General features: G+C 40.7%; 1 protein-coding gene across 5 annotated transcripts in view; it reads left to right on the top strand.

The window, feature by feature from the left end:
* The first annotated feature begins 7,696 nt into the window (after positions 1–7,696).
* RGS6 (regulator of G protein signaling 6) overlaps positions 7,697–27,844 on the top strand; it is a 265,220-nt gene continuing 245,072 nt past the window's right edge. For 4 of the 5 annotated variants that reach the window (XM_027879655.1, XM_027879654.1, XM_027879651.1 and 1 more), the window contains exons 1-2: positions 7,697–7,912; positions 23,479–23,583. In XM_027879655.1, the coding sequence (XP_027735456.1) occupies positions 23,500–23,583 (84 nt within the window). In that variant the 5' untranslated portion in view covers positions 7,697–7,912; positions 23,479–23,499. Of the gene's footprint in view, positions 7,913–8,255; positions 8,642–23,478; positions 23,584–27,844 lie in introns of those variants that run through there. The other variant, XM_027879652.1, reaches the window with a different exon arrangement.

Below are 27,844 nucleotides of genomic sequence, written 5' to 3'. Positions count from 1 at the left end.
AGCCTTTTTTCATCAAATCTCCTTGGAGCCAGTTAAACTGATTTTGTTGAAACATTAAAAAAAAAGGAAAAAATAATATTAGAATCCATCCTTGTGCTGATCCATAGAGTGAAACCTTTCAGCCCAAGCGGAGGAAGATGGCAGATTTTTAACCATACCTGCCATAGTTATTTACCTGCAAGTAGATTTAAGGATTCACTGTTTCATTACCATTTATATATATATATATATATATATATGTGTATATACACACACACACACATATATATATGTTCTTTGAGATCCTGACATGATGTGTATTACATCTTTAAAGCTTTGTGGAGTTGTTAATGGCGATGCAGATTTAAAGCATTTTCTTGAATAATTAGAAAAAAAAAAAACAACCAAACTAATGTGTTTGGTTTTTTTTTTTTTTTAAATAGGCCCTATGCATGATTTTGAATTATGCATTGTCCAAGTGTTTTGTTCTCACATTCTAGTTTAAGAGGGCAGAAAAGTTTGAAATGTGTTTTAGTTGAACTGGGCTCTATCAGTCTCTCTTGTCACAAGTTGGCAAGCTGAATACTGAAGTAAAGAGTGTTTCAAGGAGAGAGCTGCCAATGGCATTGTTCTGTCTGGAGAAGAGGAAGATAAGACCAGAAGTGAGCCCTGGGATGCATCTCATATTTCACACTGGTGAGATTTGCAAAACTGGCATCTGGATTCCTGGCTTTTTAGGGAAGGAGGATTCATAAACCTAGGAAAGGATGACTGCACTCCAGAGAGTCAAACCCTCTTATGGGCTTCCTGTGCTCAGCAGAGAGAAAGAAAGATTCTTTCTGTCACAGCTCTGAGCATCTAAGGTTATGCTCCAGCTTTGAATCTCCAAGTGTCTTTTCCCACCGCCCCTAGTGAGGGCTTAGAAAAATCAGGTTTCCTAGGCTAATATTTTGAGTCCTTCTGCCTCCCACCTCCCACTCATTTTAGTGAGTGCTGCACAACTGACCCCCACTCAGCCAGATCTCCTCCCTTTGCAGTACTTTCTCAGCAACAGACAAGCTGGAACAATAAATGAAAAGTAATACATTAACTGTCATGTAAATTTGCAAGTGAGTTTTAAGGACTTATTCAAATTGTAGAAGTGTTTGACTGCTCAGGCTTAACTGCTGTTAATAGGGAAAAAAAAAAAAAAGAAACAAAATTAAGTAACTGTGCTTTCACCAAAAGCAAATGCCAAATGTTAATCTTCCCTGCCAAAACCAGAACATGCATTGTGATGTTTAGCCTAAGAGGGAGAAGTAGTACCATGTGATTTAGATAAATCATCAACACCCTGCACATTTTTTAGAGAAAAGATTTTATATATAAAAATGTATGTGCACACAATGTGAATATATATATATAGAATAGATACCCAAACACACAGACATGCATTTCAATACTTGAACTGTGTTGGTGGGTACTATAAATCATCCAAGTACAGAAAAGAAACATGGTTTATGGTGATGTTTGCAGTTTCTTCCACATGGTAAATGCTTCTTCAAAAGCAGATGATGATATAGTTTCTGCTGTGAAAAATGCTTATTTTAATGAGACTCAGATAAATAGTGGTGAGAGAGAGACATAGCATACAAACAGTATGATCAGAACTATGAAAGGCACATACTGTATTTTGCTGGATTTAAGGGGTTTTTTTAAATACATTTCATGCTGTCCTCCACACTTCAGGCTCCTCATTCCCACTGCGCAGCAGTTCCCATCACAGCTTATGTAATTAATCATATAAAACCTACTTTAAGCAGAAAAATTGTCCAAAGGAAACTTTTGCAAAATCACAGAAGAAAAAATCCAAGGATGTTACAATTTAGTCAAAATAAGTACTCCTTTTGCACCTTTTCCAGACCAGCAAATAAGGACCATCTGGAGAAAAGCTGAATTCTAAGGGAATTCTCATATTTCTGCCACTTAGTACCATGAGTTCTCATTATATTTGGACACCTGACACGGCAGAAGTGGAGACTCTACCATGTTCAGAAAAACTTTACAAGTTCAGATCAGATGGATGGAGTCCAAGCAGAAGGTTGTTCTTGACTAAAGGACAGAAAAGAATAAACATTGTTAGATATCAAGAAAATGATCTCCTGATGAACTGAAAGAAGATGTGGAGAGATCTTTATATATTTCTAGTTGTTATAGAAAACCCTAAAATGCCCTCTACAGACCTATCTTTAGCACAGGAAGCTATGAGACTGTGGTTATATCTCCTCACTCAGCCAGTGCTCTGAGCTGTTCAGATGTGAGATTGCCAAGGCAGAATAGAAAAGGATGCCTCTGCTATGCTTGAGCAAGAACCTGGACACTGAAGAAATTGAGTCTTTCCTCTTCTGGTTAGTTGTATTGCTCTTAGTCCATTTTGGGACTCTAGGTAAGACAGTGTGAGGCAGAGCTTCTTACACAAATCTCTTTTCAATATTTCCAGCAAATAGAGTCTCCTGGAATTTCCCAAGTGAATTTACAAAGGCTGTGAATTTTGCTTTCCCACAGTGTTCTTCATTGACAAAATCGAACAGAGAGACTGCTACTAATGCTCTACTGATGTTTTTAGCTTTATAGAAAAAAATATTCTCAATACTTTTGGGTTTGTGATTTTCCTAGATTCAAAGCACAGGTTCTTCCATGCCTGAAATTCATCACCGTGGCTTTTTTCCCCCCAGTGATAACAAGTCACTGGGAAGTTGGTTATAAGTCACGCAAAATTTAAGAAGCATTAGAGCAGGCACAAATTTCATGTTTGCAAAGACAGCTGAAATCCCTTTGCACAAAGGGAGGAATTAAGTGAAGCTCAACAAGACCAGCACACACTGGCTCTGAACGGTTCCTATTAAGTCGTCTTTGTTCTTTTAGCTTGCATGATCCTTGTAGGTGCAGAAGTATACATTTGGCTTGACGCTGTTTAAGTCATGGCTCAGAGACTGCCAGCGTACCTTACCTGCATTTTTCAATCTGACATGTTCAATTTCTGCAACACACGTTAATGTGGATCAATGAAAACCTCTGTGGGCTGAGATTCCCCATAGGAGAATTCTCCCTATAGAGAAAGCACTCACACTCCTACAAACCTGGCATATGTGGCATCATCTCCTGTGCTGTTTCCTTCCTTAAAGGGTATGCATGAAGGACTCAGCACAGCAAGGCTCCTTAGACTTGACTCTCAAAGGCTAAAATTTCCTGAGAATCTCTGAGATGGAGGTGAAAGGAAGAGCCCTTTTTCTGCAGACCTTATGTGTTTTGGTGCAGCATGGTTGAAATAATTTGTCTAGTTGCTCCCTTTCTCTGCTGAATACATATGGAACACAGCGCACATAATAGAGTACTAGGAGTTTTTACAGCATACTTCCATAAAGACAAGCACAGAATCACAGAGGGGCACCATCAAACAGTATCTGAGAGCACTGTATGTAGCACACCGCAAAAAAAGACAGCAAACGTCACTTGATCTGCCATTTATTCGTTGCAACGACAAGATGCAGAATAACTTTTTCCCTCTGGTAGGTGAAGTAAGGTAAGTAAAATCACTGGCACCTCACAACTTACTCCTGCTGAAAGCTGACATGAGTCTGTACTGCCTGTACACTTCCAAACTGGCTAGTCAAGCTAGCCACCAGTTCCATACAGTTAATTGAATGTTTACAAAACAAAGGATCCTCTGTAAAAAGGCTGAGGAATTCAAGACTGCTGCTACAGTCTGATACTCAAAAATGTACGATGAATAAGGAAAGGGCTTTGGGCTGACACTTAAAAAAAAAAAAACAAGCCAAACTATAATAGGTGCAATAAAAGATGTGCTAAAACCTCTTTAAAACTGTAAAGAAACTGTAACATAACGACTGCCTGAAACAAAATAGGAGAGAAGAATTAATCCCCCAGCTAAGGTCTTATTTAGTTTGCTTTAACAAAGTCTGTAATGCCTATTGCTCTGCTGTTCTAATGATGTAGGATAAGACACAGGAGATAAGAAAAGCCAAGACACTGAAAGCTGTTGTAAAACTAGGTCACTGTTAAATTAAACATTTTATGAAAAATATAACCTACCTTGAACAACTCTGAAAACCTCTTTGTTTTTTTTTTCATGCCCTCAGCCAGAGAGACACATGCTGCTGTACTGCCTTCATGGGAAAAAGCACCAGTTTCCTGACCACTGGACATCCCCCCTCCCCTGAACCAGCAGCTCTGTTTTTTCTTGTAATTAACAACTACTGAATATTTATGAAGTAAGTGTCACGGGGTAACACTTACTCATTGGATCAACAACGCTGTTGGTTTGCAAACTAAAAAGGAAACACTGGCCCTACCTCTGAGCATGGCAACCACTGACTGGAGCTGCACCAGCTTCTGCTTTTCCAAGCTTTTCAAGCATCAGGAGACGAGGATGCTATTGGCAGAAAGTTAGCAGTGTCTACTCCTCTTTTTTTCAGATGATCACAAGGGAACATGCTGTGCTGTGACTCTTTTTCCCCGTGTGAAGAAGCTGTTGAAATACCCTGGAGACTCTCACTGTTGAGCTGTAAGTAAGAATTAGCGTAAGCCCTCTGAGCATCTGTAACTCCAGAGTCACAGCCACAAAATGCAGAGGTTGAAAACTATACATTTCAAAACTGATAAAATGACTCTTTACAGCAATGAGGATAATACAGCTTTAAGAGAGTATTACTAGACATGGGGGGAGTATTGTACTGCTGCAGTCTTCAGTAGATGATAGGATAACTTTATAAAAGGTGTGTTTTTGTACTTGAAATCTATGATAAAGAAAAGCTGATCAAATATTTTCAATAGTAAATGTTAGTAAAAATGAAAATTTTAACTCAGGTTCTTCAGTTTCAGTATCATTAGGGATAGGAGATATTCTATACCTGCTGTGGACTATGGTGGTCTCTTCTGGCTTTTAGACCTCATCATAAAGTACAGCAGAAAGGGGAGAATAAAACTCTGCCCTCCTGGCCAGAAAAACGTGTGCCAGTCCCTCCCCATGCATTCTTCTCCAGTGATTATTGAGCATAACAGTGTTTCAGATGGAAGGTCTTTTTCTGCAAACACTGCTGTATGTGCATAGTTCTGTATCAACTCGAGATGTCCCACTGATCTAAATGGAACTGTTCCCGCATCTCTAATCATACTTGTCAAACTGCTGGACTCTCCCACTGGGAAAGAGGTTAAACTGAGAAATGATCCCTGTGATGAACTTAGTCTGACTACATTGTTTTCAGCATAAAGATCAGTGCAAATACAAACCCAGCTTGGTTTTATCTGGTTTTAATTATGTTTCATTTATTTTAGTAGTTAATACATGAAATTAAAAAATGTTGCTAAGGCATTTTTCTTCATACTATTTCTTACTTCCATGGACCAAAGAATAGTTGCTACTTGAGAGAAGCCACTAGGCAAAGATTCATTTCATTATAGCATAGAATGTGGAAATAAGACATGAAATATTATCCAAATCTGAAATGCCATTTAAACTGGGTTTTTTTAATCATTTTCCTTTCCTTTTGTTTGTACTTGTCAGTTACAATTTCTTCTGTTGAGCAAAATTAAAATAAGCACAAAGGTCACTTTTTCTTTAGTGTTTCTGTTCAGCTTCCTTTTTCAGCGTCATGTGCTGCTGTAGTACAGTAATACTCAGCCTGGAAATACTGCCAGGAAACATATTGGTAGTTTCTTTGAATTCCAGTGTTAATACACATGTGAAATATTTTCTATCAACCTTTTATTTTGAAAATTTCTGTAGAACATGCATTTTAGTCTGAGTTAAATATATTTAAGCACTGTGTAATGCATGTACATTTCTTTGAGAGAGCTGTGAGAAAGACTGTGTAGAGCAGTCATGAAACAGTTTTTCCTAAACAAATCTGATATAAGACACTGAAATATTTATTCCTTGATGTTACAAGTAGTCATACCCCAGCATAACTCAATATAACTATTGATTTAAAATGCTCTGCTGAGAAAATGTCTGTAAAAAAAGAAATCTTTATTTCATAGGTAGCCATTCTCTCTTTCCTCCTTTGCCAAACAACCTTGTGTGACAAATAATGTATAACACGCTTAGGTTAATCTGAAGGGAATTAAAAGTAGTTTAAATTCAAACTTTATATAAATGGAACTACTTTTTAGATTAATTTTATTTAAAAAAAAAGTATCCCCAAAATAAACTGTGATCTTTGAGAGGTGCAATCTCTTTGAACAAAAAAATCAGGGAAGGTCCACCAAGATCAGAATGTTTTAACCTGCTGCAGAAGTTTTTAAATGCCCACAGCTGAACTCTGAAACAAATCAATTGAATCAACAACCTGTGAAGTCTAGTAAGGGTCAACGCACTCATGTGATGCACAACTGCAGATTTTTGCCACTAAGATGCAATTTTGAGTGTGACAGGTATAGTCTGTGATGATGAAGGACATTTTAGAAGAAGCATGTACAAACTGTACAGGCTGGAACCTGGCTTTTGCAAGACTAAGGAAAGAGTAGCCAATAATGGTAGAGATAGTGATATTGATCCAGTAGAGATGGAAGTGATGTAGAGTTGCTCCAGAAATAAATTTTTCTTCTTAATTTAACATCTGAATTATTGTAGCGGTTTAGTGTACCAGACATCACCAGAAAGCATGCTGGGCAGATTGCAGCCATAAAATAACAGGATATCCCTGCACACGATAGCTTTTGGTATCAGTCATCAGGCTTGTGAAATTTAAGCCTAGTTTTGGTAAGATGTTAGGGAAGGGGGGGAACAGGGTCACCACAGAAGGGCCTTTAAGACAAGCCACACAGGTCAGTAAAGTAGCCTTTCCTCTGTGCAGCTGGCAGCCTTAACAACTCTGTGAAGATTTTCAACTGTGATAGTGAGTCCAATGTCTGGAAACTAAAGCTTGGAAATGCAGAAATTTTAGCACAGAGAGAGGAGTGGGTGCCTCCTGTCAGTGGTCTGCCCTACTGCTTTCCAGCATGTGTCTTTCAGACCTGACAGTCAATTTTGGGCATGGTGGGCTTAATTTGCCTTCTGGAGGAAAAGAAAGGTAGTAGAAATCTCATCCAACAGAGAAATCGGTGAATAATATCCATAGGAAGTATGCAAGCTACTTTGCACACCTAATTAATGTGTGGAAACTCCTCCTAGCCAACAGCAATGGCTTTTGCCCGTGGGACAGGTCTGTGTAAAAGAGCTGGGTCTCCAAACCGTTTTGTTGAGATGTGGTGGTTGTTAGGACTGATGCTGGCGTGCGGAGCCCTGAACATCTTGTGAGCCCGGCCGTTAGCTAGGAAATCCTGGCTGTTGGAGGAGCGTCACCCAGAGATGAGGCTTTCCTGGTCTCAGGTGAAAGAATTTTGCAGAACGCTTTAATTGAGCTATGCAACACATAATCAAGAGTGCAACACAGATACAAGGCCCTGACTCGGGGGCTGCGCCGAGTGCCCCAGAAGCAGCTGGGGTGGCGGGACGCGGGGGCTGAAGCTTCCTCCCCGTCACCGGCAAAGGGCGGCCGGCTCGGAACCAGGGGGGAAGCGGCGGCGGTGCCGGGCGTGGGAGGTGCGGCCGGGCCGCCCGCAGCGGGCGCTGCTGCGGTGGGGCCGGGGCCGCCCCGTCACCGCCCCCGCCCGCCCGGCGGAGGGTCGGGCGGCGGCAGCGCGGGGCCGGGCGGGTGCTGTGTGCCCGCTCTGTGCCCGCCGTGCTCTGGTGGCAGCGGCTTCGCCCCGGCCGCCGTCCCTGCCGCAGCCTGAGGGGCGCTGAGGAGAACAGGAGGTTTTTGGAAGAGGCGCGGAGAGGAGCCCGTGCTGCCCGCCGGCCCCGCCCGCAGGCTCACGCCATGCGGAGGGCGCTTCCCCGTGCCTGAGGAGAGGCGAAGGGGCGGCCGGGGACGGCGGCGTAGCGGTTGCTAAGGTAATGGGAGTGGGCTGCTCTCCTTGCCGCTGTTTTCCTGCTTATCCGCATCTGTGTGGCGAGCGGTTGCCGCTCGGCTCTGCCCTGGCAGCGGGATCCCGGCGCTGGTCCCGCCGCGGAGAGCGGAGCCCCGAAACCCGGCGGGAGCGGCTCTGCGGGCGGCGCCGGGCTGGGAGGTCGCTCCCAGTCGGGAGTAGCGGACAGGTGCAAGGCGGGGTGTGTGTGTGTCTGTTTTCGGGGGGAGGCTTCGGAGAAGGACTAGAAGGAGCAAGCACTGGGGTACAGCTTGAAGGGGGAGCTGGTGCCCTGTGGGAAAACTTGGAAACTGTTCCGCCTCGGTAGCGTATGTGGCAATAATACAATTCCATCCGCCGACAAAGTGCGTTTGCATGAAGACAGATCGGTTTGTGTGAGTAAAGCTGCCAGGCACTCTCCTTCCAGAGCCTTCATCTCCGGTGACACTAAAAGCATCTTCTTAGTCACTAGCTGTGATGGAATAAATAGAGGAGTAGGTTGCGGTGCCAGTAAGAAGCTTCAAGTGTTTTTCTCTGAGGAAGATGCAGATTTTTGTATAGATACCGCTAAGCTGCCGCTTATACGCTGCAGACATAATAGCAGACAGGGCTGCCGCTCCAAGGAGCTGACTGCGCCTGTGGCTCGGAGCTTGGCGTCCCGTCTGCATCGGCGCTGCCCTCGCTGCCGGACGGAGCCCTCCCTGGGACGGCCTAGGTAAGTCGGGGCTTCCTTCAGCTGACCTGCAAGGGACTTGCCAGAAAGGCATCCCAGTTATAGCCTGCGTGGTACAGAGCAGCATGACGCTTTCGAATGCTTCCCTGAAATTAAAGATAGGCATAAATGCTCTTGATTGTTTTTATTTGCTGACTGCCAGTGTGAAAAGATTGGAAAGCAGGAAAATCTGTCTTTGCTAAATAAAGTCATTCTGTAAAACTAATCTTTGTGTCAGTGTGTTACAATAGATATTGGTGATTTCCCACCCCAAAGAAAGCTACATTTCATTTGTGTTTATGTGTTTGTGAGCTGTGAGTGTGAGAAGCATAAAGGTATAGTGATTTTGTAAAGGTATAGTGTTTTTTGTAATTGCTTACTGAAGCGCATAGTGGAAGAGGTTAACTGTAGTTCAAAGCTTTGGGGATTTAAAACATTTAATATCATCCTGAATATTATCCAAGTCCAGTCGAGTTAATTTTGAAGTGTAAGGTTGTGTATATTTGATATAATGAATTTCTTTTTTTTTTTTCTTTTTAATGCCAGATTTATTCTAATTTTGCAGATTGGAAGAACTAGCAATTATTTACTGTGTGGTTGTGATTCATAATACTTTCTCACCAGCTAATTTGGAACACTTTCACTATATTTCCTTGTAAATCTGCTTTAAAAAGAGGTCGGATGTTCGAGAACTGTTATTGACTTGGGGGCATGTGGTTACGAGCACAGAATAATAGTGTTCATTGCTTAAATATGCACGTGAAATGCTGAAGAAACTGTTTAGACTCTGCAAATATTGACTTTATTTTTAAATGAGCTGTTCCTTTTTCTAATGACCCAGCTGATAGAACAATTGATGACCACCATTCCAGTTTCCTTTCTAACTTGCTGCAAGTGTAGTGGAGTTTAGATAGCCCTTCCTTTTCCCATTCTGAACTGTATTAGAAGGAGAAGTAGTTGTTTGCTACACGTCTTATACTGAGGTTTATAGTATTAGATATTTGAAGATTACTGTTCACCTACCTGACTGATTTTTTCTGTTTTATTTTCTTACTACCTGTTCCTTCTAAGAAAAGGTGCAATAAGAAGCTGCATATGGTCATTCTCAATGCTACTTGCCTTAGTTTCTTTCTGACAGTTCCCATGATGCAGATATCTCTTTTAATCAACGAATCTTGAGGATAAGAGGAAATGGTATGTCCTCTTGAAGGAGCAGTTACCTCCTTGCTAACCGCTTACAAGGTGTTTCAGTGTCTAGCGTGGAATTCTGGTGGAGCTCACTGGTATGGCAGAGGTGAGCAGAGCACTTTTGATTCATGGGAGTAACTCTCGTTTTGTTAATGTTTCTGAGGCAGCTGGAGGAAAGCTGAGTTTATAGACTGGAAATGCTAGACTCTGTCGACGTCCCTTTGAGCAGCCAAGAAGGGGAGAAAAGGAGAGGGCAGTCCTGTCCCAGCAGACTGCAGCAAACTAACAGATGGTGGGGAAAGAGAAGAAGCTGATGTATGTGGAGTAGCGGGAAGAGAAAATAGCTGCAGTGTGTCATTTTAACATGTACGTTAGGATGCTGTTAGTTACTCTATGGTGAAACTTTGAAATCTTGCAGTGCCACGGCTCTGCAAGATTCTAACAGGAATACAAGGTTGTTGCAGGGTGGTTACTTTTTTTCTCTCCTTGGTAACGAGTCCTCAGCTTTTCAAGGAGGATAGCTAGACCTGGAGGCTTTGGCCAGGTATACCTGTGATATCTAAGTCAAACACTGCAGTTGTAAAGTGGCAGCAGAACACGAGCAAGCTGCTTTTCCCTTGCCCAGTGTTAGAAGAGTACAGTTTTGCCCTTATGATGGGTTGTTGTATTGTTTGTGCTCATCACCTGAAGCTTCAGTTGCATTTCTGCAAGCACACATAGGTGCTCTAGATGGGAGATTGTATAAATAAACAGGTCCACTTCACCGAGCAGCTCTGGACTGTTTCAGGGGACAAATATTGCACCTAGTTGTTGGAACTGAAATGCTCCTGGTTCCTTATGGGATTCTTCTCAGCTTCTTCATGACTGCATCCTTGTCTGTGTCAATTCATACCACAGTATTAAAATTAAAAAGAAAACCTGGGTACAATAAGAAAATTACGTTGATAATTTGGGTGTTTCTTGGTATCATACTTTGAACTGCTGTCACCAATGTGGTGTACAACAGTACTCTGCCATGTGAAGTATTAAATGAAATGTAAGCAAAAGATCATGGACCAGTGTTATTACTGAAGGTGTAGTAGTACTTTTAACCCTAAACACTTGCAGCTCTGTCAGCGTATGGGAGATGAGCTGACTAGAGCTGTGCTGGCCAAGCACATTTCAGAAACACCTGGGTGCCTGTAAGTGGTGTTGGATATCACCTTGGGGTTTTTTTGGAAGATAATGATAGACATATCATGGAGAGTTCTAAACTGTTGGATCACAATTTTCCTTTAATGATAGAGTGGCTTTTAAATTTTATTAAGGATGGTATTAATGTTAGTGAATCCATAGTGTTTTCTTAATCTATACGAATTTTACCATGAAAAGACATTTCTGTGATTTCAGTTACTGTTTCCAGATGAAATAATAGCATATTGTGGTGACTGAGGAATGAGCTCATTTCTATTCTATTCTATTCTATCTATGAAGAGGAGCAAGAAAGGGGAGATAATTTGTGTTTTACTTGTTGGTTGTCAAGCTCTAGAAAGATTGTGGAGTCAAGAAAGACTACTGCTATCCACGTGTATTGCATCATATCTCATACTATTTTTTAACATCTCTGTAGCTGGTGACAAAGAATGTGGAGAGAAGAAAGAAAAGCAGATTAAAATTTCAGTGAGCAATAAGGTTCTGATACTTTGACGTCCTGGAAGCTCTGCATGCTGGAAACAGCTCTCTCTTCTTAGACTTAGCAGCAGCAGAGTAAGGCACAGGTACTGTCCTTTGCCTGCATTGGGGTGCTGGGGACCATGAGGCAGTGAAGAGGAATTAGTTCCAAACTAAAAACATATCCCAGTGGAAAGGGACAATATTTCATCTTTTTTTTACTATGCTTATAGAACCTGGCATCAATGGTGAAAGGTTCACAGGGTAGTTAAAAGCTCCTCAGACTGTTTACTACACACCTACTGTGCTATTGGGGTGTGTGTTGAGCTAGTGTAACTAATGGTTTGAAAGTCGGGGTTGAGATGTCCAATTCATTATGTCTCTGTTGTTATGTGAATATGGGAAGTTACTTAATTTCATTGTGATTTAGTTTATAATTCTGTAAAAGAAAATATCTCTGTCACAGATAAGAAAGGAGTTTCAGATTAGGAGTTCACTAGTGCAACAGCAAACTGGCATAGACATATATTAGCTCAGTTAAAGGAACTGTCTTTATTGGAGTCTTATAGTATAACAGCAGCAGTAGTAAAGTATATTAGTATTTATAATGTATGTAAGATATATTGGTATTTGTAGTCGTCCAGTTCTGGCATTGTAAAGTTCAAGTTAGATGAACCACAGCAGTGGGATTTGTACACTCTGCTGAATTGTGTGGGAGTGTGGACTTGAGCTTAGATGCTTTTTACATTGCAATTACTGAAGTGATTTGGGTGTAATTTGCATCTGAAAAGGATGTGTGCTGTTGTGATAAACAGGAGGGCACTGAAATCATAGTATATGTCCTTGAAGTAGGTGGGACGCAGCCAGTTGTGTTCACTTGCACTAGGCGTATTGCATGGTGCCACATCTTCAAGGACACATGTGCTTTTGGGTAGCAAATTTCACATTTAGTTTGATTGCAGCATACTTGCAATTTTCCCTCCTCTTGAGATGAACAACCAGCAAGAATTATCAGCACTTTGAGGTGCTTTAAATGAGATTGTGCAGTCACCGATCAATGCAGGGGTGGATTAGTTCTATCAACTTGCATAAGATTGCTTGAAGGGAGCTTCATTTTAGCAATCTCTGTTTGGAACAAGGAGTTTAAGTGGAGTATATCTGAATTTGGAATCTAACAGGCACTGAGACCTATGGGGTTTTGTTTGTTTGTTTGTTTTATTTTAGTATTTTCTTACCAATCTGTATTTAAGCATCCATTATTTTGTGCTTCTCTTTCAGTTGTATCTTTGAATCAATTTTCTTCAGTTGTTTTCAACTTACTAGGTACAGTGTAAAATACAAAATGCAGCCCATCCCCCAGAAGTAGCTTACTGTGGTTGCAATTAGTATTTTCTATGGCACATAAAGTGCAAGGCACTTGCAGAGATGGTGTCTTTGATGGACCAACTTCACAGAACAGGATGCTCTTAGTACACCTTAACTGATCTAATGCAAGATGATTTTTCAAAGACGGCTTTATACTGGAGAATGGATTAGAAGTCTACCCTCAAGCTCTGTATTATCAGTGCAGTTACTCATTTTCCACAGGGAATGATTCTGGCCAATAAGTTGGCATTGTTGCAAAAAGCCAAAATACAGCTTCAGCTCTCTGCTTTGTAACTACTCTTTGCAGGCTGATAGTGTGTTGTAAATACTTCTGTAGCTTGGGATCACCAATTCACATGATATTCAAAGTTGTGCTATATCTATCTCTTCGCATTTCTAAATTTCAATAGCACTGACACTGGCTTTAGTTACATATTCAGCATATATTTGCTATTACATTCTTTGCAGCTATCCTTGTTAACAGCATGTTGGCTCAGAGCCTTTCCAAGAGCCCTTGCACTCACACTAGAATTATTTTATTGGAAGGGATATTGATTACAGGTGAATACTGCATTTCTTTTTTGAATTCTTTGGAAGAAGGATGGATGTATTGGAGGCAGTTTCTTCCTGGGTACATCATCATTCTGGTCCATTAAAATGAAATTTAGTATGCAAGTGCCCATTTTAACGATTGATTTCATAAAGGGAGAAAATTGCCTAGTTAATCAGCCATTCATATGTCAATATTCGCTACCATTCGCCCCCATACCATTTTTCCTTCTGGTTATTTTGCTCTTCTTATTTATCTATTAGATACTATATTGAGAACTCTGAAAGTGGCAAAGTTCTTCCTCTTAAGTCAGCAATGCTTCCAGCACACCTTGGGGTGGACAGACCAGAAAACAGGTAGTGTGTATTTCTGTATTTAAAATAAAAAAGAGGGAATGCCTCTAGTTTGGCGTCAGGGAAGTCAGGACTTAGTGTTAGTTGCCAAGAAAGTTGCTTTATATTGGCTTCCACCCCTAGGTTTCCTGGGTGTAGCACCCAGTTGCAGACAGTATTTTCAGCATTCTAAAATAGCTACAAATATCTGCAGATTTAGAAATACATAAAATGGAGTGTGGCGTCATGAGAAAAGGAGAGGAAAATAATCCACTTCAATGGTTTATCAAGAAACAATCTGATCATCTGACACATGACTGAGGCAGATCACCAGTGGCTAACACAAATGGAACAACTGGAACTGTCCATCCTTAGTGTTGTCTGTTAGAAAGTGACAGGATGAGCACTATCACAGGTGTCTCAGAGAGAAAATTGCTCAAGACCATGGAGAGCAACCTTTTTGGAGGTGGTATGAGACCTTGGTGACCCCTGATTAGCAGTATTCTGCTTAGACTACCCCACCATGAATATTTGTTCTTTTTATTAATGGACATACATAATTGGGAACAGCAATTGGAGAGGAGTACTTATAGAAGCCTACAGAATGCTCACATTACACAGGGGGCTGAGTTTAAACTTGCAGACTGTATCTGTCTGCAGGAAACCAAGTAGCTTGGATTGACTCACGTCTGAGAGCTAGTTTGGTCTAAATGATGGCCTTGTCCATACTGCATATCCTTGCCAGAGGGGTCTCAGACCTCTGGCCCCCCAGATGGTATTCTCCATGGCCTGAAGATATGGTGATCATTGTATATGGGTTTTTTCCACGCACAGTATTTAATAAAAACTGTGGGACTGTCCTGCAGCTGACCATAATCGATGAGGTTATACATTGCAGGACTTGGGACATGAGAAGCTGTGTGGTGTTGCAGAATCTATTGAGAGACTGATGCAGGAATGGCTAAGCAGGAAGCAAGTCCTGTATAAGATCATCCATGCTGATGCTTTGGAGCAAGTACTGATGGCAGAGAATTGTATTCCCAGACTTATGCCCTCTTAGGTTTGGAGCTCTACCTCTACCAGAGAGAACCTGGGAGCAAATTAGTGATTAAGCACTGTGGGTGATCAGGAGCCCAAAGCTTGCTCCCTGCCCTGTGTGGAAACGTAGAGATATCTGTAGGATGCTTTGAGGCAAGTATTCCACAGGAGAAGCACTTAGTTATGCAAGGGGACTGCACCTTTGGAAAATGTCTATAAGAGTCACAGAAATTAGAAATCACAGCCTTCATCAGGATCCCAGTTTCCCAAAGAGAAGAAAAAGGGAGTGTCTGGAATTAGGTCCTTTCTTCTTGCTCTGTCAGAGTGAGGCAACAGTGTTTCTCCTTGTTCACTGTCCTAGATGGATACTTGTCTTTCATCCTGACAGTTGTAGAATGAATGTTGAGCTCTAGTGCTTCAGCACAGGGTGCCCCGTGAAGTGGTACCTCAGAATAAGGAGGAATAGGGTCCTTTAGAGTCCTTGAATTCTCCCAGTGTGTACACAGAAATGCTTTCCCACAAACAAAAAGGAATTTGTTTGGCAAAGATTTGAATATTAAGTGCAGTTGCTAGAAATGTTTATACTTCCTTCCTTAAAAAAGGCAACAGACTGATTATTGTTGATAGTACTGCAACGCTTGGTACTTGCAAGGAGGGGCAGAAGGTCTGGGATAATCTTCTTCTAGGAAACTATTTTCAGAGTAACTTCCATTACAATTTGATGTCCAAAACAGTCATTGGAAGGATTTTCGGATGCTTTGGGAGCTGTACTTCACTGATAGGAAGCGGACTTCCTTTGCTTCCCCTCTATGCAGGGGAGCAATGCTGTGGTATCCAGAGTGGCACCAGACCCTTCAATCTGTCACTGCGGACTGCATCCCTCTGTGGGGATGCCCTGCCCTTGTTTCACTAACCCTTTATGTCCTCTTCATCTGGTTCAGGGGAGGAACATGAAGAGTCTTGATCTGCTAGGCACAGTGGTGCCATGTATAACACCAGCATTTCCACCTCCTCATCAATAAGTCAGCTGGTGGAGATGGTGGAGTTTTGATCTCAGCTCCAGTCTTCCTGGCTTTTACTCCATTCAAGTAGTTGTTATATCATTTCCTCTTTGGAAAGTTACTTTGCTTATCCCGCAGGTTTAATTGTGAAGGAGGAGTAGAGGTGAATTGTGCAGTACTTGGACTGAGCTACACCAGTAGAAAGCAGCGTATATCCCCGGTAGGACCTGGGGTTCCTCTGGTTGACGTATTCACCTTGGTCAACAGGATCACTTCTATGATACGCTGTATGTTGTCCTCAAGTATACACACCTTCCTTGGCATGATCAAGTCCTGGTTTAATGAATAATAGTTAACTAGAAAAAGAACATGAAGATAAGTTTCTTCACAGTGCAGTTTTAAAGAGATTTATGTAATGGATGAGAAATATCAACTAATACTAATGGGTCCTAATTGAATTCATAGTAAGCTATTTTTCCTTCCTTGTCCCTTCCCTCCTGTAACCTTAATAACATGACCTATTTGATCTAAATGTTCTAGCAGACTAGGTAGGGATTTTTCCTATTATGCAATTATCAGTTAAGCAAATAATGTGATTATATGATTTCTCAGGTGTGTGAGAAATCATGTAGTCTAGTTGTATTTCACTAATTAGAAAAAAATTAACTAGGTATTAATGATATGAAATTATATTTTACGCTGTGACTGTGTGCTAAAGCTCTAAATCTCTCATGGTTTGACATTATACTACATGTCTGTTATAAGCTGCTCTTGAAATATATTAATTACATAGCATAAAGGTAATTTCCATTTATTGTCACCCAGAAGTGTATTTCAGCTGAGCAGTGCTGATAGATACCTGCATTGGAATTCATTTAGTATATTCTGTCTTCTGGGATGTAGTTTTCCATAATTATAACAAACTTTAATTTTATCTCAGAAATGTTTTGCACTGCAAATTTTGCTTATTAAGTTGACAACTTATCTGATAAAATACAAAATGAAAGTTGACATATGAACTTGTGATGTTAAATCCAGGTGTTGTTTTCAAGAACTAGTTTGTTTCACAGAATTTCTTCTAATTTTGTATTTCTTCTTTCTTTCTTTGTTATGTGTAAAACCTAGATCTATAAGGGCTTCTAGATGGGCTAATTTCTACGAAACACATGGAGTAGTGTATCTGTAAGAGGTTTCTTAGAGCAATCTTGTTTACAATAGTATTTTCTTACAGCAGTCAAGGTGTTTGAGGACACTAGTGGGAATCTCTTAAGTTAATGTTCAGCTATTTGTGTTGAATTGACACATACAGAGAAGTTAAATGCTGACAGTATTTATGCATTAAAATGTAAAGGTTGTTGTCTTTGAAATTTTATCATTACACTTCTGTATCAATCAGAAACTCTAAAGAGGTGAACTGTGAAAAAAAATATTTCCTTGCTTTTTCAGAGCATATTTTTAATTGGTTATTCCAGTTTAAAGTTCACCGATCCTTTTCTGACATATGGGAGCCATAACTCTGCAGCTTCTGGGTTTTGGGACGGTGTGAGGACTCTGATCAGATAAGAGAGAGAACTCTTGCTGTGATTCATTGCATTTTGTCAGTGGCTGCCTGACTAGTCCAGTGTGCTTATGTTTCTTGGGGTAAAAGCAAATGTGCTCTATAATAAAGAATAAAATATAAAAAGGAAAAAAATCAATGAGAAGCAGATATACCCTCTCTCTTTAGCATATTTTTCGGAGTATTTTTAAAGGCTTGACAGACGGTCTTTTCCATAAACAAGAAGTTGAAGACTGCTGATTTTCTCCTTGTGTGTGGCAGTGAGAGAATGGTTAGCACAAATGGTTTTCAATTTTTTTTTTTGTGTGTTTTTTTTTTTTGTTTTCAATGACTTCTCGCTGCTGAGGAGTCTAGAATACTGCAAGCATGACTATTGTCAGAAAAAAAGCTGTGGTAAAACATCATCTTTGAACGTGAAAGTTGGAATTTCGAGGCTATTTATTTCTTGAAGAAATGCATCTAGATTGGTGGTGTGTGGATGCAGGCTGATGTGAGTTAGCTCCTGATAATACAGCAAACTGCCTGTAGGAGGGAGGAGCTGAAGTACTCTTCAGGTAGTAATTGGTGAAGCTCTTAGCTGGAGGCTGTGCATGACTACTTCTAATTTTTCTGAAAGCTTAAATAAATTTCTTTTTTTTCTTTTTTTTTTTTTTTTTTCATTCTTCTCAGCTAAGTGTAGCTGAAATTTCTTTATAAGACCAAGCTGGATTCACTTCTGGCTGATGCATCACAAACATGTGCTTAGAGCAGGGTTCAGAGGACAAGCTGTTTTCAGTCTCTGTAGTGTTGTAGGGTTGACTTTCTGCTTGCAGTTGAGTGGACTGGGCTGATAGGAAAAATATGTAGAAAGAATAGATTTCAGTGGGATCCCTTGAAAAATTAGTCTGATTCCTTCACATCAGGCTGTGAGGTTTTGTTCCTTTTTTTTATCAGAGAATTAATTAAAGAGTTGCAAATGTGGCATGTTAACATAGGGTTAGGGTAAAAAATCCTTTACTTTGAACATGAACAGTTTCATTTGTGTTTGCATCTAGTAGCCTGCATCACTAGAGCCCTAACTCTGGGTTCTCTACCCTTCTCCCTGGCATTCTTTTCCCTGGCAGGGACGGAGAGGTGCTCTCCTGGGGCTATTCCAAAATTGCTCCTTGATCAGAAGCGTTACTGCCTTGTAGCCAGTGGTTTGTTTGTGTTCATTGGGTGTTAAGTCAGTGCCACAATTCTCAGTGAGAATGCCCCATTTAAGAATTGGCTTGAGACCAGACTTTAGTATGGCAGGAGTACAGGAAAGCAATCCAGGAGGTTCTTGGAAAGCATTGACTGTTACTTTCTGATGCAGATGGTGGAAGAACCAATGAGGAAAGGTGTGTTGTTGGACCTTATACTAACTAACAAGAAAAATCTGGTTGGACATGTCAAGATTTTGGGCAACTTTGGCTGTAGAGACCACAAAATTGTGGAGTTCAGTATACTGCTAGGAGGAAGCAGAACAATGAGTAAGATTGCAGCTCTGGACTTCAGGGGAGCTAATTTTGGCCTCTTCAGGGGCCTTCTTGGAAGAATCCTATTGGAACTTGCTAATGGGAAGAGGGGTCCAAGAGATGGTCAGTATTCAAGGATCACTTCCTCCACACTCAAGGCTAGTGAATCCCCAACCCTAGGGAGAAGGTGTGGAGGAAGGAAGACTTTCCCTTGATTGAGGAGGATTGGTTTAGAGACCATTTAGTCCAACTTGACATCCACAAGCCCGTGGGCCCTGATCGGATGCACACATGAGTGTTGAGGAAACTGGCAGACATCATCGCTAGGCCACTCTCAATCATCTTTGAAATGTCATGGAGGTCAAGAGAGGTGTCCAAGGACTGGGAGAAAGCAAATGTCACCCCAGTCTTCAAAAAGGGCAAGAAGGAGGACCCAGGGAACTACAGGCCAGTCAGCTTCACCTCAGTCCCCAGAAAAGCAATAAAATGGCTTACCTTGTAGGCCATCTCTAAACATGTGGAAGACAAGAAGGTGATCTGGAATAGTCGGAATGAATTCACTAAAGGGAAATCATGTTTAACCAACCGGATTGCCTTCTACAATAGGACAACTGTCTGGATAAATGAGGGGAAAGGTGTGGATGTTGTCTACCTGGACTTCAGGAAGGCTTTTGACATTGTCTCCCATGACATCCTCACAGGCAAGCTCAGGAAATGTGGACTGGATGTGTAGGCAGTTAGGTGGTTTAAGAACTGGCTGAATGGCAGCTCCTAGGGAATTGTGATCAGTGGCACAGTCTGACTGGAAGCCTGTCACTAGTGGTGTCCCCCAAAGGATCCTTACTGGGCCCAATATTGTTTAACTTGCTCATTAATGACTTGGATGAAGGGACAGAGTGCCTCCAGCAACTTTGCTGATGACACAAAACTGGGAGGAGTGGCTGATACCCTAGGATGCTGTGCAGCTCTTCAGAAAGATCTCGACTTGTTAGATGGATGGGGAGAGTGGAACCTTTTAAAATTCAACAAAGTTGCTCCTGGGGAAAAATAACCTAAGGCACCAGTACAAGCCGGGGTCTGACCTGCTGGAGAGCAGTGCTGTGGAGAAGGACCTAGGGGTCCTGGAGGACAACAAGCTGTCCATGAGCCAGCACTCCAAGCCAAGCATTGGCCAAGAAGGCCAATGAAATCTGGGCTGCATTTGGAAGAGTATTGCCAGCTGGTTGAGGGAGGTGATCCTGCTACTCTCTTCACCCCTGGTGAGGCAACATCTGGGGTCCTGTGTCCAGTTCTGTTCTCCTCAGTACAAGAGACATGGAGCTTCTGGAGCAAGTCCAGTGAAGGATTACAAGGATGATTAGGGGACTTGACCATCAGTCTTGCAAGGAAAGGCTGAGGGAGCTGGGCCTGTTCAGTTTCAAGAAGAGACGACTGAGGTAGAGAGATCTCATCAATGTCTTAGTATCTGAAGGGAGGGTGTCAGGAGGACAGAGCCAGGCTCCTCTCAGTGGTACCAAGCAGTAGGACAAGAGACAACAGGCAGAAGCTGAACTACAGGAAATTCCACCTGAATATGAGGAAGAACTTCTTTACTATGTAGGTGACTGTGCACTGGAGCAGTTGCCTAGAGCAGTTGTGGAGTCTCCTTTTCTGGAGATTCTCAGAAGCCATCTGTACACAATTCTGAGTAATGTGCTCTAGGGGACCCTGCTTGAGCCAGGACATTGGACTAGATGACCTCCAGTACTCTCTTCCAACACCAACCATTCTGCGGTTGTTTAAAGCAGTCCTGCTTCACTGGGTGCTGAGCTCCAGTCAACTCCTGTATGTTAAAAAGCACAGGTGTAATGGGATCCTTAGGACCCAGCATTGCTGTGCTTTTACCTGGAAGAGCCAAGAACATTCCCTTGTCATATCACTGCCTTATTTTATCTGTAGTCTTTTTTTTTTCCCGTAGGAAATACCATCTGAGAAATGATTATGTGTTTGTTTTTCTTTTAAAAAGCAACCTAGAAGAAAGAGAAAAAACTTGGGCAATGGTCAAAGCTGTCACAATTCCTCAAGGGCCCTGGCTTGGCCTGCTAAGGCCCATCTCAGCAGCAGCAATGCCTGGGCTATGTGGAGGGGATGTCAACACTTGTCTCTGCTCCAGAGTGCACTTCAGTCCTACCTTCACTCCAGCCTTGTTCTCCGACATGTCCATCTTGCTATCACTCCTGCAAAGCAGCTCCTGCTTCTCCTGACTGAAATTCAATAGGAGATGCTGGGCAGTAGTGGGAATCACTTTTGCAAATTTATATCTTCCAGCAACAGGTTGGTCCATTCGTATTGATTACCTTACGTAGACCTCCAAAGCAGTTGGTGACTCCTTCAAGGTAACCGTGAACAGCACGCAAGCTACTACTGCACTTGTACAAGAGATTATTGTCTTGTTGCACTAGAGTAGATGAAAAGCTTCAAGAATTGCTATGGGGGGAAAATCCTGATGTATGAGAAGAGATCAAGTGAGCTGACAGTATAACAAGAGAACAGAATTTGTAAATGTGGATATTCAAAGTGAATAATGCAATGAGTGAAGCGCAGCTAAGTAATGCTGCAGAGGGCTTTTTGATTAGAAATTATAATTTTGTTCTTTAAAGACCATTGCTCAATTGAAAGTTAATTGTAATTGTTTTCTTTTAAAGTATGCTTATAAAATCTCACATATAATGTAAGCAGTGAACATGGTCTTTATGTACTGCAGGTGAAGCTGAAACTCAGGTGACTTGACATACACAACTCTGCTTTGTAATTGCCTTCAAAAAATTACATAAAATCTCTACCCTGTTCTTGATCCATTCAATTGAGTGATGATAACCTAGAGCCTAATTCTTCAGTGCCTTGAAATCATGACTAAGCAGTGTTGTGAAAATGCGCGTTAGTGTAAATAATTCAAAGTGCTGTAATTTGAAAATGTTGTACCCTTCAACATTTGTACTATTTGATTGTTTTTGCATCTAATAATTTTGCTTAGAGAATTTATTATGTTTCTTTTTTAGCTCATGACCTGGCACAACAGTGTAGTGTTTGGGCTTCTAGGAAGCCGTGAGGTTTAATGGGAATTAAAATAAATTTATTCCCTTTAAATATAAAACAGTGTCTAAATTGGTCTGAATATGCCTTTAAAAGGTGTTCTGTATATATATTCATGTGAGCTTGAACTGTATTACTGAATTTCAAAATTGGTATGTGCATGTACAAATGCGTTTGTGCCCACTCGTGTGTGTGCACTCGTACTTTATATGGGAAATGAAGGAATCTGGATTGATGTAGATTATTAAACTTTGGTCCCTTTTATATCTTGCTTAAAGGGGTATCTCAGCTGCTTTTGGCTTCAGTGTGGGGTTCAACGTTACAAATATAGCCTTTTCACTGCTGAGATAGGACAGAGCTGGGATGCAGTCTGAGCTTTTCTGATTCTGGCACTTGACTTGTCCTTGGGAGCTGATATATGACAGCTAGAATGGCTCAGGGCTGTATTATACATATAATTGTATGCTGTGTATGTATATTATATGCTGGGGCACTTTGTTGCCTGTGGCAATGTGAAAGTGGGTAGAGGAAGGAATAGGAAAGTACCTTCCTTAAATAAGGAAGACAGTTTAGTGGTGAACTGTGTTTTAGAAATGAATGTGTACGTTATGCTTGTGTGAACATAGACGCTTTTTTTGTCTCAGTTTTAAATAAAATATGTTGAGATGAGATGTTTCAGTACTTCCAAAGTTAAAGAAATTGAATTTGTCAGGCAGTTTTAGTGCCAGTGTCTGTACAAGGCAATGTTACTTCTTAGGTTAGGAGAGGTCACCAAACGGCTCCACAGTAGCCTTTAATTTAAGATGCAGCTTGTCAACTGTTCTGGTGGAAATAAAATGTTAAATGTAGCATTTGACTTAGAATTTGAACTGTCTTACCTGCATCAGGCACCTTTTTCCTTTATTCAAACTTATGCTGTTGCCTCAAGCCTGGCCTGACCTGGAGGAGATGAGGCAGCAGTTCTGTGCTTCTAGGAGTATTATGTGAGGTTGTCTGCCTGTCCTGCTGCCTCTTCCCAGCTGTATTACTAGAAGAGGTGAGGGAAGCTGCTTACTCTGAGCAAGCAGCTGTGCCTCTCTGGTTCCTGGCTGCTGCTCTGGGGTTGCAGAGAGCCGTAAATGGCTTGAAGTATCTGCAGGCAACAGCCAGCAGTGTGCCTGACAGTCTGCTGCACCCACCGGCTGCACTGGGGTTTACTCTGCGTCACAGCAAGCTCTTTATTCTTCTTGGCTTTTTGTTTGCAGGTACCTCAGAGATTCTAGAAAAGTCAAAGCTGCTTGTGCTATATAGCAAGGAAAGGAAGTGTGTGAAGTATTAACTAGATTTTCACTGAATGAGGGCTTATGATAAAAGATCAAAATGGGGGAAGAAATGTGTGTGTGATGACCTAAACCACAGCTGTATGTGACTTGGTGGTCCTTGTTCTTGAGGTGTTATCCGGTAGACAAGTCAGTTCTGACACAGTGTGATAAATTCCTGCATGGTTGAAATTTGGAGTGTGATTGCCTCTGTAGCATCCTTGTCTGCCTGCCTTGGAGGTAGTCGCGTGTCCTTGCCACGCTCCAGTGCAGCCTGAAGCGATGCTGACTTTTGCTCCTGTCCTTGCAGTTTGAGCGACGAGAGGCAAACATGGCCCAAGTGTCCGCTGATCCGAGTAGTGCAGAAACTGCTGACCCAGAGGAGAGTTCTCCAAATATGATAGTCTACAGAAAGGTAAGAATTTGGAGCTGTTTGCAAAAATCCCTTCTCAGTGTGTAAAAGGATTCCATGCCTCTTTTGAAGTCAGAGGTCTATCTCAGAAGGCTTGGAGTTTACAGGAAAGGAGGTATATAAAACTATAGAATTGGAGAGCTTGGAAATCATATTCTGCTCAGTGAAACCACTTAAGCTTGTTAGTGTAAAATATTTGCAAAAAAACTAATAAAATTTGTAACTTTTTGTGAATAGCTGTGATATGACTTTAGCTAATCCTTCAAGATTACCAAAGCTAGCTAAAATAATTGTACATACCTTTCAAGTTTTATCACACTAAGCATAAAGCAGCTGCCATACAACAATCTTTTAGTACATTTTTTCTATTTTCATATTGTGGTTTTCTTCATAATTAAGTTTGATTCTTTGCAGGTGGTTGTTCTTACTTCCTATTGCCTTGCTTAAATGAAAAAATAAGGAGAATCTTCTCAAGTGCTAGGGTAAAAATGAATTAGACAAAGGTACACTAAAAGCAGTATCAAAGAGCATTCTTTCACCATGATAAAATGTCTTATTCTGAAGTATGTTGGAAGCAATATAAAAGATGAAGGAAAGCAATCTATGCAATGCCATTTGCTAAGGCATTGCTTTTTTTGTGGAGTTGGTGTATCCGTTAGCTTTGAAATTGAGTTTTTTCATAGTTTAATGAAATAATGTAAATATATTTTGTTTAGCCTGCAAAATATTTCTTATGTAGTATGCAAAAGTGCTGTATAGTTCTGGCAAAAAGAAAATTTCTTATACAGCTCAAATAAGCTACCATTCCGTTAACTTAAGAGCTACAACAGTAGCTCAGATCAAGTTTCCTTTTGTAGAGTGATCCTGGGTAAAATTACTGAAATGGGGTATGTGGTTCTGTTTTCTGCTTGTGTGACTGCAATCCTGATGACTTTCATATGCTGAGAAAATACTTTAGGTTTTGTGTAGAGCATAAGTCGTTTAAAGTGTTACTTTTTGATAACCATAATTTTGGTTTAGTTGTTGCATATTTGGTTTGGAATCTGGAATTGTTAACATGGGAAAATTTTCTGGGTAATGTGTAGGCTTGTTTGTTTTGAATGTGTTATGAACACACTTTGGCTGCTAATTTGGAAGTAGCAGTAGTTGGTTAGTCATATTATCTTTTCAAAACCTGGTTGCTCGGAGGTCCAACACGCCAGCAGGTTGAAGTAGATATGGGATATAAAAGAAGTGTTTGCATGGTTGCATGATCTAGAATTAGGGCATTAAATCTGTGACTCTGCAGAGTATCCACTTACCTGTTCTTGAAAACATTGTTTTATTTATGTGTCCCATTTTCTATTAATCTTATGGCATTTCTACTTAAGGATTTCTTCATTTCTTTGTCTTTTACTGTTTAATTTTTGTCACTGTAGAATAGGGCTTGAGAGTTATCAACAGCTTGAGTGTATCAACAGGGAACATACTCAAACCATTTGATTCATCTCTCCTTGCTGGTGTTCCTCAGATGTCAGTATGAGCAGCCCTTCATAATGCAGTCATCTGTCAAAATACGTAGTTGTCTTTTAGAACAGACTGCTCCATGCATTGTGCAGTAATACTGTACTCTGTATTGTCAGTGTTAAGCTAACACATGTCAGGTTTTTGTTTTTTCTTTTGCTGAGGGTTTTTGTTGCATTATAAAAAGGGTTAATATCATGTATTCTTCAGAGTAATATTCCACTGGTGATTAACTTTCTAAATATAATTTATGTTATTTCTGGTATTAGTATTAGATATTATTTGTTATTTTGATATTATTTTTTATATTAGTTAGATGTATTACGCATCAGATATATGTTCCCTAGCGCTGAGAAATCATATGCAAAATCTGAGACAAGACTTTTATTCTCTTGATTATCTCTCTCCAAATGACTGTTTAGCTCTTCATCTCTCATTTCCTTTCAAATGGCTTAATTGCTAGTAATGAATGAGAAAAACACTGTACTGGACTCCCTGAAATATTGAACACAATCTGCCAGAATACCTAACAGTTCAGGATTGGTATTGTGTCACAGTAGAAGAAAAGGGTTGCTTCTAACAGCAGGGATCCTGAGATACAGTTGTTGATACCCCTTAGGAAGAATAAATAGGAGTGGATTTCAATAACGAGACCACAGTAAATCCTGCTGTAAGTGTGAACTATTGTCTTACTTATCATAATTGTCACATTTGTGGGTTTTGAGGGAGGAAAGCCCTGCAAATAGAACCCCAAATTGTTCATACTTTCTTTACTGAGAGTCACTGAGGTCTATTTGAAGTTCATATACCAAGAAGGTGGCTGTAGCCTAGTTTTCTTTATAGCCACTAACAAGAGATAGACACATTTAAAAGACAGATAAGACCTTAGGTGGTACTGAGTGTCCCTTTGGAGCAACCTCTCTTTGTTTTGTTTATGGAGAAAAGCCTAGAACAGGCTGTGCTCTTTATTTAGGTAGGTAAAACTAAGTGGGATGGGTTTTGGTCATGCAGAACAAAATAAACTAATTTATTTTGACTCAGTTTGGTTCATGATATTCTCTATGGACTCCTGCAAGCAAATGGATTCTAACTGCTTTGATTGTTACAGCAGATGGTCTCAATGAGATAAGTCTTATTTTCTTCTACCTTCAGTGTTAACATTTTGGGGGTTGATATTTATCCTTTTGTGAGGCACGTTACTTTTTAATCCAGAATATTCAGTGTTACCCCACTGTTTTGGAAGACACCTGTGTGTGAATTAGTGCAGATACACTTGGTAGTGCTGGTAGTGTTTAGGGTATAATTTGTCTCACCTTACCCTTGTTAAAATGAATTGTGCCTTAAACTACATGAGCTGTATTGACTAGGTCTCTGATGAGAATCATAGGTACCTAGTACCTTGCTGTCAGCTACTTATGTCATATGATAGACATCTATAATTAAACAAGCTGCATTCCACTCTTTGGACTTGTGCTTCCTCTCATCTCCCTGGATGTGTCAGTGCAGAGCCTTAAGCTGGTTATAGGGCTATGAGTAGTGCTGCAGTAAGGATGTGCTGTAATTTATCTCGTGTGGCGTAGGGGTACTTAATGAAAAATGTAAGGGTGCTGCAGATACTGCATTGCCATGTAAGTAGTGCTCTGTGAGAAAAATGCAGGAACTGTGTTTTCTTTAATCAGTCTGGCCACATCTGGAAAAGATGCTGATAAATTATTTTGATGGAATTGCTCCTGGAAGAGTGGTGCACAATGCTTAGTCTGTTTGGAATATGTTACCCTCCTTTCCATGGGAGCAGGGAGTGACTTACCAGTCTTCACTTAAGTCTGTGAGTGTTGTGTGGGTGCTGCAGCATGGAAGGAAAAAAATGCAACAAAAAGTCAGCGAGAGGAGAAAAAACACTCCTAGCAAACAGTAACAGAAAATATCAATTGATTTTAAATGCCTGTCACATTGCTTTGAAATCCAGCCGCCCTTTCTGTCTTCCAAGTGCTGGTTACTATGTCCCAGGGGCCCTTTGGCTCATTGTTCCAATAATCCATGTCTGAAAATTCATCTTTTGCAGACAACATTGAAAGACAAATGGTTCACGGACATCTTCTGGCACCAGATCTATTAGATGACCTATTACCAAAATAACAAAATAATTTGGCAAATCAAATCTTACAGAAAGGATGGTAGAAAATTTTCAGTTCACTGAAAGAAAAATTGAAATATTTAGGGTTTGGCTAAAGAAGAACTGAAAATACCAATAAGGAGGAGTACCTGGGAAATATAACAAGAAGGATGAAAACACAGAAATGAAAATCTAGATTGGATACTGTATATACAAGATGTACTTGTTCCTGAGAGAGATCTCTTAGGATGAGGCAGAGTTTGCAAACTGTACTGTTTAGAGATATTTAGAACCACTGTGAGCATACATGCTCTGAGGGGTATCAGAGGGTACTATCAAAGAAATGACCTGCACTGGTTGATTTCCATTTCTGCTTAATGTTTGCCAGACACATCCTCTACATCTGCTTGCTAACACTGGCACTTAGTGAGTTAAATTTTGAATTCTTATGGTTACTTATTGCAAATCTTTTGAACAAACAGGAAAATCTAATTTCCAAAGGCAATTGCTGTTCTAAGTAAATGTAACACAAACTTGCAGCTGCCACAAGATGCTTTCAGAAAAATCTGAGTTGTTTGCTACCTTCAGTACTTGGCAGCCTTACCATCTTTTTAAATGCTGATTTAAGATCTGAATTGAAATCATTAA

The sequence above is a fragment of the Empidonax traillii genome, unplaced genomic scaffold, assembly GCF_003031625.1.
Source record: "Empidonax traillii isolate 1590-97213 ecotype Southwest subspecies unplaced genomic scaffold, ASM303162v1 scaffold56:size2478089, whole genome shotgun sequence".
NCBI lineage: Eukaryota > Metazoa > Chordata > Aves > Passeriformes > Tyrannidae > Empidonax > Empidonax traillii.
Note: the sequence above shows the minus strand (reverse complement) of the source record. Positions and strands in the feature narration are given on the sequence as shown.